Source organism: Alosa alosa, chromosome 16, assembly GCF_017589495.1.
Source record: "Alosa alosa isolate M-15738 ecotype Scorff River chromosome 16, AALO_Geno_1.1, whole genome shotgun sequence".
NCBI classification, from domain to species: Eukaryota; Metazoa; Chordata; class Actinopteri; order Clupeiformes; family Clupeidae; genus Alosa; species Alosa alosa.
Genome location: NC_063204.1, coordinates 2584852 through 2603398, shown reverse-complemented (window position 1 = coordinate 2603398; position 18547 = coordinate 2584852). Strand labels below are relative to the sequence as shown.

The following is an 18547-nucleotide window of genomic DNA, read 5'->3' as shown; positions in this document are numbered from 1 at the left end:
GCTGCTCTTGAGCTTTTAGGATCGGAATCCTAGGCTCCCCCAGAATATAATTTGAAGGTTTTAAAGGCCTGCTATTGAAAAGGCCTGAGACCTGTTTTGGTTGAACTTGACTAGATTCAAGTCCCCTTTACTTTGGTCAGACTCAAGTGGTTTTACGTTTTCTGATAAAACTTGAAGACGTAATAAGCTCAGAAAAGTTGTGTATGGTTAGAAATGATTTTATTAGGTTTTTTACATGTAATAAAAACAAGATTTAAAGTTTTACAAAGCTCAGAGATGGTTTACAAACCATAACTAAAGTCTTTGAAGTAGGAAGCCATAAGATTTATTTTAAATAAAGTGCACTCGAGTTTTTCAAATCGCTCACTGTGTGCGACAACCATACAGTGATGTTTGGTTCATCTTGTGACTTCTATTAGTCACACCTGATCTCTCCTTGCTAGATCCATTTACTGATAGAAAAAAAGGATTCAGTGGATATTGGCAGAAACATTAAGGCACAAAGAGGGGCTCCAAAGCAGACTTTGCTCAAAGACACAGTCTTCTCATAACAGTCTTGTCATCTCAGCTGTCAGTCAGGTCCACATCAACCTTCAAAATATGCTGTGTAGTAGTTCTTTGGTTCTCAAGAGCCCAGGACAGCGTGACCCCAGAGTCTGGTCTGTCTGTGCTGATGCATGGAGAAAGGGTAACTGTGATTGTTATTATGGCAGTGGTATGAACATAGCGGCGTTGGGCGGACAGCGCCTCACGCGTTGGATTCATTGCAGGGGATGGGCCTGAAGGACACCTCCATGTTCTCCTCCATGACGATGTCATAGCGGCACATCAGCGCCCTGGGAAACAAAACACGAGATGTTGAGATGTGTGTTATTGCCAAACATTTATCCAGCGTCTACCTTAAGCAACTTAACCCTAATGTTTAACATGCACGTGGGCGCAGAGTGCAAGTCTCCCTGTCCTTATCTCGTTGCATAAACTCACATAATTAAGTCTTAGCACACCTTCCTGCTTACTTACATAATTGGGTATTAACACTTAAGTATGTATAAGTAAGTATATATACTCTTTTGATCCAGTGAGGGAAATTTGGTCTCTGCATTTATCCCAATCTGTGAATTAGTGAAACACATTCAGCACACACTAATCCCGACACAGTGAGCTGCCTGCTACAACAGTGGCGCTCAGAGAGCAGTGAGGGGTTAAGTGCCTTGCTCAAGGGCACTTCAGCTATTCCTACTGGTCGGGGATCGAACCGGCAACCTTCCGGTTACAAGTCCGAAGCGCTAACCAGTAGGCCATGGCTGCCCGTGTGCAAGAGGAACCATTCAAGTGTTGTGAGGTGGAGGTTGTGGATGTTTCAGAGAGTAAAGGGAAGAGCAGTAACCTGTCTGGCTGGTTGAGGAGTAGATAGATAGATACTTTATTGATCCCCAGGGGAGTAAAGGGAAGAGCAGTAACCTGTCTGGCTGGTTGAGGAGTAGATAGATAGATACTTTATTGATCCCCAGGGGAGTAAAGGGAAGAGCAGTAACCTGTCTGTCTGGCTGGTTGAGGGGTAAAGGGAAGAGCAGTAACCTGGCTGGCTGGTTGAGGGGAGTTATCCTGATGCGCAGCAGACGCAGTTTGTAACGCGGTCCGATCACATTCCCCGTGACGATCCGTAGAGAGATCTTCTGAATTGGGTACAGGTCCTCATCGAACTGAGCCAGCAGTCGGGTGGATGTGTACTGCTCAAATCTGTACAGCTTACTGAGGAGGAGAGGAAGCAACACAAGAATTGTACCCTCAAGTTACCCTGCCATCAGGACTGATAGGAATAACCACCCCAAGTTACCCTGACCCCCCACCCAATAATAACAGTAATTCATAAAAATGATGATGATGGTGGTTGTTATTCCAGCACTTACTTGTCCATCCTGGTTTCCATCACATTTTTCCCGCTGTGCAGGCGGAGGATGACCACTCCCCAGCGCAGGTACTGGTTCCATGTGACGATATCCACCCTGTAGCTGGTCTCTGGCGCGATACAGAAGACAGTACAGATGATCAGCACATTTCCCTCAGAAGATATGGAGTCTGAGTTATTTACGCCATGTCCACTAGGGTGAGTAGGCTAACACAACTTACTGCTGTATGGAAGTTCGCTCGTGGTTGAAAAGAAGGCCCTGGTCTGTCCAAGCTTTAACAGATTGTCCCTCCAGGGACTCAGGTCGTAGCCTGGCGGAAAAAAAATAGATTTGCTTAAAGAAATTATATTCATTGAAGTTTTAAATCCAAAGAAAGCTAATCCACATTTCCATAATGTTCTCTCACCCAAAACTGGACAGGATGCGGGCTTAAAGGCTTCACATTGGAGGCACTGTCCATTCAGGAAGTCCGTGTGGGAGGAGCAGGGGTAGGCTGTGAGGTTGCAGGTGTGGTTGAGAGCGCACAGGTAGAGGAACACCGACCGCTGGTGGTCACACACAAAATAGGCCTTTCCTGAAAGGGAAGATGTGAGAAGTTTTTTTTTTTTTAACATAAATTTGTAATTGAATTAGGGGGATTGAATCTGTTCTTTATTGCAATGTTATATATTCTAGGGTTCCATAGTCAGGAAACCCAGCTTGGTATACGGGTGAGATTCTGACCTGAGAAGATGGTCTTGGGACATCCTGGTTGGTCTGATCCGCCGTTGGCATAGAAGTCAATATGGCCATGAGCCCCCCTGAGACCGAAGCCTGCACATATAGTCACAGAGCACAGAACCATGAAGTCATGAGAGAAGGTGAAATGATGTACACCACAAAACTGACAATTACAGATAAACTTCACAGCAGTAGAACACAAAAGCCTCTTTTCCTCATACCACAATAAGTAAACTAACACATGACATGATCATTCTGAGATTTAGCTGTTTAGCTGACTTTCTTCGTCAATATCACTCAGAGTACAAGGAATATGTCCATTTCATTAGCCTGAGCAATGTCATTAAAAAGCATAAAGCGTTAAATAATCAATTTAAGACAATCGCTAAAGTATCAAGCAGCAAATTAAGACACAGAAAAAACTCTGAATGGTGCAGCCAGAAACTATCCACAGTCAGAAAGGCATAATAATTATGGCTGCATAGTTATCATTTCTATGGGCTTACCAGAGAAAGAATACATTTGGTTGAAGAAATTATATTCATCATAGATTTAAATCCAAAATCCAAAATCTCATCCACATTTCCGTAACTCTCTTTTTTCCTTACCATCCATGTCGGTGTGCAGGACATCTACCAACTGAGCGTCAGTGGGATCCAGGCGCTCCTCAGGAGGCACTCCTGCAAACATGGGTCCTGCAGGGTCCAGACCTGCGAGAGGGAGACACAACGTTAGCACATCTGGGAGAACAGAGAAAAGATTGGGTTTAGAGTTATGTGGTTAAAAAAACAAGAAAATTCAGATGCAGTGTCATGTAACAAGCCCAATTTCTCTGTGTCCCCTTATACAGCTAGTTGAACCCAGGCTAACTTGTTAGCAAAGTCTGGAAAGGAGCCCACTGACATCTGTCTCCGAATCACCAAAAATCCAGGAACGTATTATTTCTTTGGAATTCAGAATTCAGTGTTTTTTTTGCACTTTGGTTTAATGAGTTTAATGCACCAATTGAAGTGTAATTTCACTGCTGGTTATGTCCCTAGAAGTTGTAAAACGGCAAGTTCGTAAACGTGCGTCAATGGGAACCTTTCCAAACTGAAATTGGCTAACAAGTTTGTCTGGGTTCACCCAGGCTACTTCTTATACCCTCCACACACACACACACACACACACACACTCACACACACACACACACACACACACACTCAGACTCACAATCACACACACACACACACACACACACACACACAGAAATCAGGAGATGTCACCCATAACAATGATCCATCCAACCAGTTAATTTGAACAGAGATAAGGATATTACAAACCCCGTAGCCTCCCCTCTTATCTTAGGCCAAGTTTGTGATGTTACCCCCCCTGGGGTCAGCACCATCAGACACTGTCCAACAAACATATTTCTCACTAACTAGAAATATACTACTCACAACAAGGAAGGGAACTAATATTCTCACAGCATATTAAACTAAAACATTTCATTAAAAATATGCCGCAGTTAGATTGTGCCAAAGTGGCAATTTTATCGCTTTACAACCTTTTGTAAGGCTAAAATATGTGACTTTGACACAACAGAATATTTAGTAATTTCTGACGGCCATATGAAATAACATTAGATATTACAAATTTTAACACAGGTAAAACTGTCCCATTGACACTGGGAAACATCTATAGCTTTCAATTTATTGTCAAATGTACAAACCAAGTATCAGTAAACTGCCCCCCCACCCCACATTGGATATGCCCCCAGCAGGATCTGCCTCTGCCTCTCTCTCTCTCTCTCTCTCTCTCTCTCTCTCTCTCTCTCTCTCTCTCTCACCTGTGATTCTGCCGACCTTTCCTCCCAGCATGGCCCCAATGAACCCTGCCACATGTGCTCCTAGGCTGACCCCAATCAGGTGGACTGAGTCCAGGGATGCTCCCTCCTCCTGAAACACAAAGTTGAAATGAACAAAGCAAAAATGAAATCTATAAGGGCAAAATGAAGCTTTTAAGGACCATAAAGAAATATTCATGGGGTGCGTGCTGCAGCTCACCTGCATTCTTTGTATGAAGCCTGTGATGTTGGCCGCTGTCCTGCGTGTGTTGGTGACCGCTGTGAAGTAGTTCAGGTTAGCAGCGCCACGGTTCCAGTCCACCACCACGATGTTCATGTCCTCCTGCCTGGCCAGCAGGTGCACTAAGTGGTCGATCCAGATTGGCGGCGCCCCCGTGGGCCTGTAGCCATGGATGACGAAGGCCGTGGAGCGGGACAGGTTGAAGAGCAGCTGGGCAGTGAAGCGATGATGGGACAGCTCCTGGCCACACTCCAAGTTGGCTCGGGTGTAGAGCAGCAGCCTCACGTACAGGTTGGTCCCGATGAACGAATCGTGGAAGTCCAGGTCAGTGAAGTTGTCACATTCTCTGTCCTGACCTGCTGAGAGAGGAGAGGAAGCAGCTGTGTTGGTCTAAGCTGTTTAAAACCTCTTTTCACTACTGACATCAAAACCTCTCTTTTCACTACTGACATCGGAGCTGTTTAAAACCTCTCTTTTCTCTTTTCACTACTGACATCTGAGTTGTTTAAAACCTCTCTTTTCACTACTGACATCGAAACCTCTCTTTTCACTACTGACATCTGAGCTGTTTAAAACCTCTCTTTTCTCTTTTCAATGCTGACATCTCTGGAGTTGCTGTGTTGTTGTGCGTGTGTAGTTGAGAGTTATTTGAAGAAGGGGCATAATTACCCCTGCTATTTAGGCTGTAGCAGTGGCTCTAACCAGCACATATGGAGTTGACTTGTAAGTAAGATGTCTGGCTACTTTTAAAGTCAGTTTCGCTCTCATTGCATCTCATTCTCCCTATGCTTTTCCGCAGTCCAGCTAAAGAGATTGATACAAAGAGATTGGTGATGTAGTGGTCAACTGGGGTTTTAGCGACCCAGTTCTCTCACGTCTAGTCTTTGTGATCCTCCTAAGCTGACGGCACCACTGAGCTCTCACACATGATCATCACCATCATCATCATCATCATCATCACATCGTCTCACTCTTCATATTTCCTCTGCTCTCCTTTCCCCTCCGTAACTGAGATATCTTTGTCTCTGACCACCTGAACTTCTGACATCCCCGCTAGCGGCCCAGGGTGTCGTGCACACACACACACACACACACACACACACACACACACACACACACGCACACTCCCCAGGGCTTTAGAGGTGATCCGTGGTCTGTGATTAGCGTGGACAGTCAGGCACAATTGGATCAAGCTGCTATAAAAAAGCAGATCATCCTACTTCTCGCTTGGCACATCCTCATGTTCCCAACACCACGGCTCCTCCCTGCCTGACCCCTCCTCAGCCCGGGGCAGCAGGGGCCGATTATGGCTATCGTTTACAAACACACGGGGGTTAAAGGGGGCTCCCCAACTCAGTCTTGTGCTTGTGTCTGCAGGGCCCACATGTGGTGCTGCTCATTCATGAGAGACGGCAGGTCTGCGACAGGTCATTCTGAGGTGTTGCTGGACTGACCAGGGCAGGTGGTCATCAAGCATGTCTGAACAGAGCAGGGAGCTTTTGTTTGTTCCTCTACTTATGAAGACCGCAGGCAAATAGATTTCAACTGAGATATCTAAGAGAGGTCCTATTAACCTTTCTGCTTCAGAGTTAGTTTATGCTCAGCATATTAATCCATTTTTGTCAGTAAGAAGACATGCACTATGAACTGTATGAACACTGTTGGACACAGTATCTCAGGACAAACAAGACATATCTGATTAGACTTCACTAATTTACTATGACTCATAACAACAATAACAACAAGAACATTGTGTCAACAAGAGGCCAGACCTACCTCTGCAGAGCATCAAGGTGCCCACCAGACACAAGACCTGCAGAGCGAGTATCCTCATCATAGCCAACGGAGCGGACTGGACGGAGCAAGGGCGAGAGAGGTCGAGAAGGGCAGAGAGATCGGAACTGACGAGGAACTACGAGAGGACTCACAAAGTCTGAGGAACAACGGAGGAGTGGACACAGAGAAGAGGAGGAGGAGGAGGAGGAGGGAGAGTGGGAGGAGACTAAGAGATCAGTGGACTCTTACTGCGTCTCCTCTGCACTGAGTCTCAGAATTCTCTGGCAACGTCTGGAGAACTGGAGAAAGGCTGTGTCCACTACGGAGGTTGACACAATCAAGCTACTACAACAAGAAATGTTAAATATAAAAGCAGAAAGTAAATATTGAACGTAATTACTTTCAGATGACTTCAGATGATGTCAAGCAAAGAAATAAATAAAGTGAGGGATGTTATTAGAGTCCCCCCAAGACCACAGGATTGGAATAAAACCCACCACCTTTTACCACCAATCATCTCCTAAAATACCTCCCCCACCCTCCCCTCTCCCCTTCCTGCCGTAGTCTGCATGGCACCCTCTCCGTACCGCTCCAATTTCTTACATTAGACCATACTAGGACCGACTCCCAAAGTGTGTGTGTGTGTGTGTGTGTGTGAGTGTGTGAGTGTGTGTGTGTATGCATCAGACGCTGTTGGCTCCAACCACAGGGTGGTTCCTCCGCAGCCAGCCCGCAGCCACACCAGCGAGTTTATTAATAGAGCCACAGCACAGGCCGAGCACAAGCTGCGTTTAGCCAGAGAGCGCCATGCTGCTGCCTGCAGCCACTCACATCTCTATGACTTACACATGGCGCGCAGGATCAAGGGGCTCAAACGCTGTGTTAGGACATGCAGCGGCGTGACAGGAGATCAGAGAGAGAGAGAGAGAGAGAGTACGCACACGAGAGAGGGTGCCGCGATTAAAGAAATTAAGCAGGACTGATTAAGCAGGAACTATATGATTACACAAATGTACTTAATCCATTATGCAAATGTGTCTGGGGTCATGTGGAAAAAAGATACCAATATTAGCTGAGACAGGTGTCAATCATCCAATGTCAGATATATTAGAGTAGGAGAGAACGGGGTAAGTTGAGCATAGGGGTCAGATGAGCCACCCCTTTTTTCTAAGAAACTGTAAACAAATGTTATCATATGATGGCATTTTAAGGATGTTTTGTCCACATGATGTAGGCCTATGTCTATGTCTAATCATTGTTGCACTCGAAGAAAACTGCAATGTTTCAATCATCCCGAGCGGTCGTTCTCTCTCCAAACTAACTTTATTCTCAAAATGTTGAGTTTAATGTCGACACGTCAGGATTGTTTCTTATGTCTCATTACATCGAACTACAGATCCGCTACCCGATCTGGCAAACTTACATAGTGCGGTTATAGTCGATGAGGGCCGCGAAGTGAATGCAGAAGTGCCGTTCACCCTGTTACGAGTTGATGAACCACTGAAACGATTTTGGAAACATTATTTTAAGGTACAAAAAACTCTTTGGTGTTGCTTTAATACAGATAAAAGATAAAACATGCATAAAAAATACATATGCATAAATACAGTATTTTCAAATGCAAGTATTGAAAATTGCAGTAACAGCATTGCTTTGTAAGCGATTTTGTGGGGGCTTACTGACCATGTAGTTACATTGCATGACCTCGGCTGGCCTTGCTGATTTGAAAGAGATCAGAGGGGTAGATTACGTGTTTCCACAAACCCATCTAGACTGATAACCTTAATCAAACGGAGGAGAGCCGATTATAAGGATGATGCCTTTGCTATTTGGTCTTCCCCATTGGCAGGAAGCCACACATAAGTGTGGATTTGGACAAAGTCAATAGGACATGTAATCTACATGGCTAAGAGTGAGACAGTAAGATGATGGATTTTAGATTTTATTTGTAGATGATGGCACAAGACTGTTCTAGAAATCGGACTGTACTTCTGTAGAATATATTCCCATGGAAGATTCTCTCAGATGATTCTGTGTACATAGGCAACACTTTTAACACTGAAGTTTATTTAATAAATCTGCATTAGCAGTTCTCCTGAAGAGATAAAGCACAGACACCAGACATTATCCAGTATCATGGGAGGGAAGGACATGACCAAACTTCATATTAAAAGCAAGATTCAGCAGGTAGCATTTCTCAGGAAATGACAAGCTTAAACCACCTTTTAAGATTTGGGACAGAAAGTACAGATGCTAGACACCCGCATTGCGGCTCAGAAGTTGAGTGACTAAGATGTTGGGGACATTTTTGGGTGTTTGTTTTATCACGCTCTCCCTTTGAGTCCCACAATCACACCCACAACTCTTGTTGCGGCCTATTGCACCATGGATATAACTTCATTGTGGGCCATTGTGGGTGGCATTAACTAATACAGTTTTTATGTTTATTTGGCCTTTATTTAATCAGGTGAAACCCATTGAGACGTTCAGCCTCTTTTGTTTCAGCCTCTTTTGTTGTGTTGAAAAGAGGCAGTGTGCACAGTCTCAGGTTAGTGTGTGGATGATGAAATCTCCAACACAGTCTCAGGTTAGTGTGTGGATGATGGTAGTTATGGGAAATCTCCAGTACAGTCCTAGGTTGGTGTGTGGATGATGGTGGTTATGGAATCTCCAACACAGTCTCAGGTTAGTATGTGGATGATGGTGGTTATGGGAAATCTCCAGTACAGTCCTAGGTTGGTGTGTGGATGATGGTGGTTATGGAATCTCCAACACAGTCTCAGGTTAGTATGTGGATGATGGTGGTTATGGGAAATCTCCAGAACCTTCTCTTTATTTGTCATTGTGTGGGACTTCACTTCACCACACACATAAAACAAATACAACATCATGTCTGCGGTTACAGCTGTTATTTATCAGCAAGAGAATGATTCCATTTCTTTACAAATAAACACCTAACATATTCTCATCTAATTCATCAATGTGTGGGACTATGTCTCTTCTGACATTAATTAAAAAGATATCTGGGGTTAAACTTCTGGTTTGTCAGTTCGTTGACCATGTATCCATTAAAAAAAAAAAAAAAAAAAAAAAGCTGTGTGTGGTTATACCTGCTTCATTAATATGCATGGCACTTACGGATCTCATTCGTTAGTGAATCATCTCAGCGATCATTTCCTCATGAAGGTCCCTATCATGTCCAGGGGAATGGGGAAGACGACCGTGGAGTTCTTCTCGCCAGCGATCTCCGACAGCGTCTGCAGGTAGCGCAGCTGCAGGGCGGCGGGCGACTCGGACATCACCTCCGCCGCCTCCTTCAGGGCCCTAGAGGCGTTCATCTCGCCCTCGGCGGCAATAACCTGCAGCAAGACGTTTACATTTACACATATACAGCAACCTGCAGCAAGACGTTTACATTTACACATTTACAACAACCTGCAGCAAGACGTTTACATTTACACATGTACAACACCCTGCAGCAAGACATTTACATTTACACATTTACAACAACCTGCAGCAAGACATTTACATTTACACATATACAGCAACCTGCAGCAAGACGTTTACATTTACACATTTACAACAACCTGCAGCAAGACATTTACATTTACAACAACCTGCAGCAAGACGTTTACATTTACACATTTACAACAACCTGCAGCAAGACATTTACATTTACACATTTAAACAACCTGCAGCAAGACATTTAAAATAATCGGCAACACTTTACTTGACAGTATCGACATAAGAGTGACATGACATTGTTATGAACCCCAACCCTAACTCTAACCATAACTCTAAACCTAACCCTAATCCTAACCATAACTTGTTATGACAAAAACCGAATGTCACTTAATAACAGAAGCATTATGTCATAAACGTTTATGACTTGTTTACGACACGTTCATGACAGTGTCATAATACTCTTATGTCGACACTGTCAAGTAAAGTGTAACCCAATAACCTGCAGCAAAACATTTACATCTATCTATTTACAATAACCTGCAGCAAAACATTTACATTCATTTAAATGAACCTGCAGCAAAACATTAACATCTACTAATTTACAAAACCTGATTTAACCTACAACTGAGGACTGACATTCAAGTTCCAGTGTAAACAGAGTCCTAAAGGCCTTGCTGTGCTCCCACGTTTTTCCCCGTTTGCAAACGGAGTGCATTACCACCATCTGCTGGACTGAGGTGTAATGGCAAGTGTACCATGTAGCATCGTTCTGGCCTCCGGATGAAGGAGGTGAATTGCAGACCACTGGTTCTCTTATGACACTTCAGACTGTGGGCTCCCATTCAACTCTGACTGATGAGAACGGCCTTGTTTTGCAACAGATAGCATGCAGGGCAGCAAAGCTAATCAGAGCCAGACGTGGCAGCTGTCCAACTAACACCCATTTAGCTATTTGATCGGGAGCGTACCTATATTCCCCGGGTCCTATGTTCCCCGGGTCCTATGTTCCCCGCTTTGTATGGGACCGGGGAACATAGGACCCTTTTTTAAAACCCTAACCATAACCCTAACCCCGAGCGGGGAACATAGGACCCGGGGAACATAGGGATGACCCATTTAATCACTATATTTGCACGGGGGTTTCAGTACTGGCCTCTGGTGTCAAGAGCATGTGTTTTTTGGTTGTGACAACATCTTTGCATTCCTGTGAATAATTTGATTATTTGTAGGCCTGCATGATTTTATTGGTAGGTGTTGTGTGTGTGTTTGCGTGCGTGCGTGCATGTGTGTGTGTGTGCGCGCCCACCTTGGCCCTGGCCTCCCGTGACGCCTCTGCTTCTGCAGCCATGGCTCTCTGGAGACTCTGGGGCAGCTTGACGTCCTTCAGCTCCACTCTCTCCACCTTGATGCCCCAGTGCTTGGAGGCGTCATACAGCACCACCTACAGGACAGGCAGCATTACTGCAGGCCAAAGATGGACACGCCTTCAAATTGCCACAGTTTTATGAATAACAATGTGCCATTTGTTTTTTCTTTTTACATTATGGGCTGGAGAGGCTTAGAATGACTCAAAGGACACAGTGAGTCAGTGGCTCAGTCTTGAGGTTAGCATTAGAGGGATTTGTCATGCATGTCTACCTCAGAGGTGAAATCCTAGACATCCACACTGGGTCTGCCATGGATTAGTCTAGATTAGATTTTTCTAGTGTCTTCCTCTTATCTGGTTTTCCCCACATGCTGTCTGTTACAAGGGCTCATTCAACAACGATTGCATACACATTCACATAGATGCATACTTTGACAGTTGACAGTTGAATTGGCAGACTCAGAGTTGAACTATCAGACTCTGAGAACCTGGCCTCTGCACTTTAGACCTCCCTCAGCAACTGAGAACTTAATCAGTGAGTTGTTTGACTTCTTGGGTACTTGCATCAGTGTTTATGTTGTTTATTTGTATTACCTGTTTACCTGTTTACTTTATACTGGCACTTTATACTGTACATTAATATACTTTACTACAACTGTGTTATTAAACATGGCTATACAAATAAAGTTGAGTAGACTTCCCTTGACCATGGATCAGTCCTGGCTCTTGTGCTGTCTCATTGTGGACGAGGGTACTGACCTCCATCTGTTCGGCCATCTCCTCGCGGTCCATCAGGAGCTCGGCCAGGCTCTTGGTGCCCAGCATATTTCTCAGGGTGGTCTGGGCGATCATCTGCGTGGCAACGTTGGCGTCCTCCACTTGTGTGAGATTCACGATTGGATTGAAGACACGATAATACACCACTGCATCCACCATTATGGTCACCGAGTCTTTGGTAAGTACCTGAATTAAGAACGCAGTACGGGTTCATCTTTATACAGTTTCACCAGATACGAGTTGCTGATGCAGTGATTGTAAGAACTGACACAGGTGCAGTGATTAAGAGCAGTCACTAGAGGTCAGTCTACGTCTTCATTGCTGGGCTTTGCAGGGAGTGTCTGTAGAACATGTGCATGTAGTGTGAAGTGGATAGTGTGGAGTGGGAAGTGTGGAGTGGGAAGTATGGAGTGGGAAGTTGGAAGTGTGGAGTGGGAAGTGTGGAGTGGGAAGTGTGAAGTGGGAAGTGTGGAGTGGGAAGTGTAGAGTGGGAAGTGTGGAGTGGGAAGTGTGGAGTGGGAAGTGTGGAGTGGGATGTGTGGAGTGGGATGTGTGGAGTGGGAAGTGTGGAGTGGGAAGTGTGGAGTGGGATGTGTGGAGTGGGAAGTGGGAAGTGTGGAGTGGGATGTGTTGAGTGGGAAGTGGGAAGTGTGGAGTGGGAAGTGTGGAGCAATACTGTGTACTTACCTCCTGAGGAGGAATGTTGAAGGAGATTGTTCTCATATCAACTTTTCGAAAAGTGTCCACACATGGAATAACCCACAAGATACCTGTACAGTGGACATTTTCAATTATTACACTTTATAATCTGGGCAATCAAATGATTGTTATCCTTATATCAATAGAAATATCCTAATTAGATTAGATTCAAGATTAGATTAAACTCAACTTTATTGTCATTTTGAGTTCTGTACAAGTACAGAGACAACGAAATGCAGTTTGTGTCTAACCAGAAGCGCAAAAAAGCAGAAAAAGTGGAATGTGATATACAAAGTAGGTGGTGCATAGACAGGACAAAAGATATATATAGATATATAAAGATATAGTGCAGTGTAGACAGTAGTATACAGTTGTTTTCAGAAGGTGGTTTAGAGTAGTATAAATTAAATATAAGTATGTGCTATTAACAGTAACATTATAAGAGCAAAATAAATTAAATTAAATTATAGTAGTAGTAGTAAAAACAATATAAATATATGCAGTATAAACATAATATATTACAGAAAAACTGAATAAATATGGATATTTAGTATGAACCATATAGACAGATATGTACAGTATGTACAGCTATGTGCAGTGTGGTAACAGTACCATTGTAGTGCAGAGACAGTAACATTATAATAGTGTTAAGAATAAATGTATGTGCAGGATGAACAGCAGTAGAATATGGTGATGTACAAGTGTAATTACAGTATGTACATTTGTAAATAAATGGACACTATGGATAATTAATTCTACTAATCAGTTTTTGCTTGTATTCCCCAGTCAACCAAACTTTGTCCACCTATGACCAGCCTAACAAGCTTCCTCCTGCACTGTTATTTCATTCACCGTGCTAATAAAATGGACATGTGCTCACCGGGCCCTTTAGCTCCTGCTACGATTCGGCCCAAGCGGAAGATCACGGCTCTCTCGTACTCTGCAACAATCTGCACAGGGAGCCAATCACAGAATTACTGTTTAACTTTTCACTCCATCCTTGTGGACAAACATACCCAACAGACACATGTAAACAGCCTGAACAGAAGCACCCATACAAACACAAATGTGCAGGATTAACCCTGTGATCAGATGACCAAGGTGTCAGGGACCAAAGACATAGTTTAAGTACAGAAATCCATAAAATTGTTGAACTGATCATGTTGTGTGTGTAATTTGAGACATTGTCAAAAGGTATAAATTAAAAGCAATATGTATAGTAGTTTCTAATGCAGTTGTTTGAAGGGGGAAAAACATAGTCTCAGGTTCAATTAAATTATGGAATAGAAAAACAAAGCTGTGGTTAAACTCTTTAAAAAAAATGTTTTCACTGTTTCTGACAGCACTTTTGATATTTGTCTGTTTTAAGTGTGTAAATGGCTACCTTTATGCAGGTCCAGATGCTGAGAGGGAAGGTTGCAATGATCAGGAGCATTGAGATGAATGTCAGAAGAATCCCGCACAATGCAGAACCACATGAGGATCCATCATCTCCTGAGACAAACACCCAGAAACAGGTTCAGCACAGTCGTTAATGCTGAGAACTTATACACTATAACCATCTCATGAGTTAGTACATTACCTGTGTTGATGTTGGCTTCTTCATCCGTTGCTTCATCAACATCTGCCTCAACTTTGCGAAGGGGCATCTCTTATTTGAAAGGGGCTGATAAATTCCTCTGAGGAATTGCTACCTGATCTGAATCATCCCAAGCTTTCAAACTTGCCTTTAAAAGGACCTGATTTCCAAGAACCGCCTTTTTCTCATCCCAAACAACAAGGGAAACAGGTGCGTCATATCGCTAGGCAACATAACTTGCTTCACTGAATCTATTTTTCAGAGTGAGAGTTTTCCATGTTGTCTAATATCTAAATGTTCGCGGTGGAAGTGATGGAAAATGTATCACCATGGTTGAGATAATAAACCTGTATGTTTTGTGTCAGTATGGAAAGTTTCTTTGGAATACTATCTAACTACCAATCCAGTGAATAGAAATTACATTATACTATTCAATAAATAAACAATATAATAAATAAATAAGGGACTTAAACCCTAACTATCTCCTTGTCTAGTTATAGCAGCTAGTGGATCTTTAGGTGAACTCATGCTGTGTCTCCTTTGATGTGCAATATTGTAAATTACTGTTCCAGACTGTTCCAGACTTTTCCTACTATTGGCCTGACTGGGTCTTCATTCATCTGTGGTATCGAAACTACCATCCTGTTAAACAATTCAAATGATCTTTAATAATACACCTGTATTTTCAACAAAGTGTATTTTAAACATTGAATACCTTTGGGGAAAAGTTATGTGGAGTTACATGAACCTTTATTCAATCTTTCTACATCTAATTGAATTGAATCTTATACAAGAATCTTCTCAAAGATAATCGCATTCTGTGTCTGTCTTGTTACACAAGCCTGTTGTCAAACTAAGTTACTCTTGTTTTCCCTCACATCCGAGAATGGACCTAATTTTGTCCCAGATGGCCACCTTGTTACTTAATCGCACATAAATCTTCCCATAAGTCCTCATCTAACGTACCCTGAGCTTAGCTATGTGTTGTGTGACTGATAGAATGGCCGAGAAAAACAACATCTATGATTAAACATAAGCATTTATGAGGTAAGAATACAGACCACCATGATATGACAAATTACTAACACTTAATCAATTGAATTATTTACAAATATTCCCAATATTTGTTTCCTTCTCTCTCTCTCTCTCTCTCTCTCTTTCTCTGTGTATGTGTGTGCATACTTTCCAGGGGCCGTATTCACAAAGAATTTTAAGGCTAAAAGTAGCTCCTAAGTGGGAATTTAGGAGCAACTCCTATAAATAATGGGCGTGTCACTCCTAACTTTAGGTCTCCTATTTTTTTTTCACTAAAAGTAATTCACGAAGCATTTTAGACCTAAAAGTAGCACCTAAGTCTGGGACAGCTTAAAAGAAGTCGAGAGGACTACTAACTCACTAAGACCTATTCACAAACAGCTTTTTGTGGCATTTCACGTTGCGATGTTTTGAAATGCGTCGCCTATGCGGCAACAAGAGCTTCCAATCGCGAGGGAACAATTTTGCATTCATAAAAGGGATGCAATAACGCCACCAACAACCAAAACTACTCATTGTTAACATGTAAATTAAATATAACGTTTCATTGTGAATCAAATTAAAATGGTTTCCTCTTTGCAAACGTAGGCATAGCCTATGGTGACAGATTTATTTAATAATGTTGCAAAGATACTGCATCAATCCGTAGGCCTAGGTTTCATTAGGCTAGGCTATTTGTTTTCCCTTACTCTTTATTCATTTAGGCTCGGCCTTTTTATTCAGTTATTCATCATCTTCCGTCCTTCGCACTACTTGTGTAGCGCACGCATTCTCAGACCTGTCATCTGTCACTCATCATCGTAAGGGAGGTGTTTGGAATCATTCCCGCGTTACAATCATCAGCCAATCAAGGTGGTCACTTCAGTCAAGCTCGTGCATGAGTAATGACGTCATCCATAGCAACGAAGACTCACTCCTAGTTTAGTTGTCATTTTTCCTTACTAAGAGTAGGTCTGACAGGCTTTGTGAATAACTTTTAAGAGAAAACTCCTAGCTAAAATCTTTTAGTGCGATTTAGGAGTAGGCTACTCCTAGTAGTAAGATAAAAGGCTTTGTGAATACGGCCCCAGAACAATATGTTTTTACTATTTACCCAAACCCAATGATTCATAATAGGGGTAAACACATAAACAATGTCCGACTACATTAACACACTCAAAGCCTTCTCGGCAGTCGTGCGATATATCAACCCACCTAATTAATATTTTTGAGAAAACCATCTCTATATGACCTCTGTAAACAGACAACTATTGTGTACTGGACTTGAATGCCCCCTGCCCAGGGTAACCTGAGAGGTTTTCATGAATGCAGAGATGTATCCTAGTCTTTCCAGCATAATTTGCAGGCTGTGTGCAGTGTTTTCCAAACCGAGGACCTAGCCTGCTCTTCATCAATCAAACATCGATGAAAGAACATCAATATTATGTTTTAATTTGCATACAACACTGTGACTTATAATGTAAGGCACCATCAATCTTCAGCAAGACAGATGATGACTTGGTAAACCTTAAAAAAAATTAACCACTCACATAATTGTTTTGAAAGGTCAGCAAAAGAACCGTCTTCTCTGACATGTCTTCTATTTGTCTCACAAGAAATAAATCAGCTGTAACATAACATTGATAATCATCATGGTATTTCAAGAAAGATAAGTATTTCAAGAAAGACGTTTTATTCTACAAAATGTAGTATTCTGTGAGTGTCTGAATAAATATCTTGCTAAAACAATGTTGCCTATAGATGGGGTTTGAAGAGATAGATAGAAATGTAACGACTGCGCTCATCTTAAGGATAGGCCTAGATGAGCACTGCCGTTCGAATTCACGCAAGACGCGCTTCATCAAATTTGACAGGCAATAAACACGCCCCTGGCTGCATTCATCTCCCATTGGATGCGGTAGCGATTCCACATTTCACTTAGTAGATCATTGTATTTTACTCGGCTATGAAAGACGGGACAACTATTCGAGCGCACATGACTGAAAACGGGGAAATAATTTACACGGCATTGGAACGCAACGCTAATTGCTATTCATTCTTACAAGAGTACTCTTAAACCTTACATCTGTCCAGCCACGTCCTTTGTGTAGCATTCAACGGTATTGAAGCTATTGTCTCCTCACACCCTTGACCAAACTGGCGGTGGCATATTTCCTCAAATATGTGCTCCTCAGAAGCTGGGTAAATGGACACGAGGTGAGAGAAACTTTCCTCCGCTTATACTGTTTTGCGAGCTGTGCGCGTTTATTCAAAAGGCGCCCACACAATGGGCTTATTGCAAATAAAGGTGCGTCCCAGTGAGACAGAGGTGCTTTGTTGACTGTATATTGAATGTTTAATTTGTGCGCACTGTGTGTACAGAACACTGCAGACCTACAGTGCGATGCACATACATTATTTGCAACAGTTTAGTTTAGAAAGCTAAAACACATTATTGTTATGAAATGAGTAGTCAGATCAAAGACATACATTGTGATTTTTGGATGCAGGGAATAAAAACCTTAGAGGCTGTCTTACATCCTGCTCTAAACATTAAGATGCAGATTATTGAAATAGAACAATCATATGAAATGCAACGCCTGACAACCTAATTCTGATGTAACTTCTGGAAATGCCGGCTACAGTTTAAAGGGGCACCAGGCAACGTTTTCGTGTTAATCATCTTCGTAAGTTGGTATATGGTTAAATGACTCATTACAGGGCGAATGAAGACTCTCTCGCCCGCCCCTACTGCCTGTAAGAAGAATATCCCACTTGCAAGTTCGGTGTATCCTACCCGCCGACCGAAGCAGGATCAGTTTACATCCTGCATACAGCACAGAGGCAGGCTAACGAAACTCTAGCGATTGTTGCAAATGTGTGTATAATGGCAGAGCCGGCGAAGAAGCAGTGAAAACCCTTGACGGAAGATGCAAAGAAAAGGAAAAAAGCTTCAGACCGAGCGAGGGGGAGTTTCGTAGAGAAAAAGCATCAAGCTTGCCTGGTGTGCCTTTAACAATCCAGCTGCACTGTGTCTTCTGCTTTACCATATAAATTACAGAACCAGCCACGGGAGAAAGGAGTCTTCTTTTTGAGTCGAATCACTTACTGGTGGTTTAGCAGGTAGGTAGACTAATAATTTCTCCTCCTTTAATAACATGCGTTGTGTGAACTT

General features: G+C 42.8%; 3 protein-coding genes across 5 annotated transcripts in view; 1 reads left to right on the top strand and 2 right to left on the bottom strand.

Annotated features, from left to right (window-relative positions):
* Nucleotides 1-202: 202 nt before the first annotated feature.
* lipib (lipase, member Ib) lies at nucleotides 203-6874 on the bottom strand. Of its 3 annotated transcripts, none has more exons than XM_048265924.1 (10): nucleotides 6473-6874; nucleotides 4676-5055; nucleotides 4459-4567; nucleotides 3239-3340; nucleotides 2634-2723; nucleotides 2317-2484; nucleotides 2131-2220; nucleotides 1911-2019; nucleotides 1579-1752; nucleotides 203-836 (listed from the first exon to the last, which is right to left on the bottom strand). In XM_048265924.1, exons 1-10 carry the CDS (start codon nucleotides 6531-6533, stop codon nucleotides 749-751), a joined length of 1371 nt encoding a protein of 456 aa, XP_048121881.1. In that variant the 5' UTR covers nucleotides 6534-6874; the 3' UTR covers nucleotides 203-748. The 3 variants fall into 3 exon arrangements, with proteins under 3 accessions (XP_048121881.1, XP_048121882.1, XP_048121883.1); XM_048265925.1 differs by having other exon boundaries at nucleotides 4676-5052; XM_048265926.1 differs by lacking the exon at nucleotides 6473-6874 and adding an exon at nucleotides 5917-5961 and having other exon boundaries at nucleotides 4676-5052.
* A 2738-nt stretch (nucleotides 6875-9612) lies between these two features.
* zgc:112408 (uncharacterized protein LOC550260 homolog) lies at nucleotides 9613-14474 on the bottom strand. The gene is made up of 7 exons (XM_048265927.1): nucleotides 14362-14474; nucleotides 14164-14273; nucleotides 13660-13729; nucleotides 12768-12850; nucleotides 12063-12266; nucleotides 11244-11378; nucleotides 9613-9831 (listed from the first exon to the last, which is right to left on the bottom strand). The coding sequence occupies exons 1-7, from the start codon at nucleotides 14426-14428 to the stop codon at nucleotides 9643-9645; spliced, it is 858 nt and encodes a 285-aa protein (XP_048121884.1). The 5' UTR covers nucleotides 14429-14474; the 3' UTR covers nucleotides 9613-9642.
* A 926-nt stretch (nucleotides 14475-15400) lies between these two features.
* The window catches only part of abcc13 (ATP-binding cassette, sub-family C (CFTR/MRP), member 13), a 32338-nt gene continuing 29191 nt past the window's right edge, over nucleotides 15401-18547 (top strand). Inside the window, exons 1-3 of the mRNA XM_048266947.1 lie at nucleotides 15401-15405; nucleotides 17502-17589; nucleotides 18434-18495. Coding sequence (XP_048122904.1) covers nucleotides 15401-15405; nucleotides 17502-17589; nucleotides 18434-18495 — 155 coding nt within the window. The remainder of the gene's footprint in view (nucleotides 15406-17501; nucleotides 17590-18433; nucleotides 18496-18547) is intronic.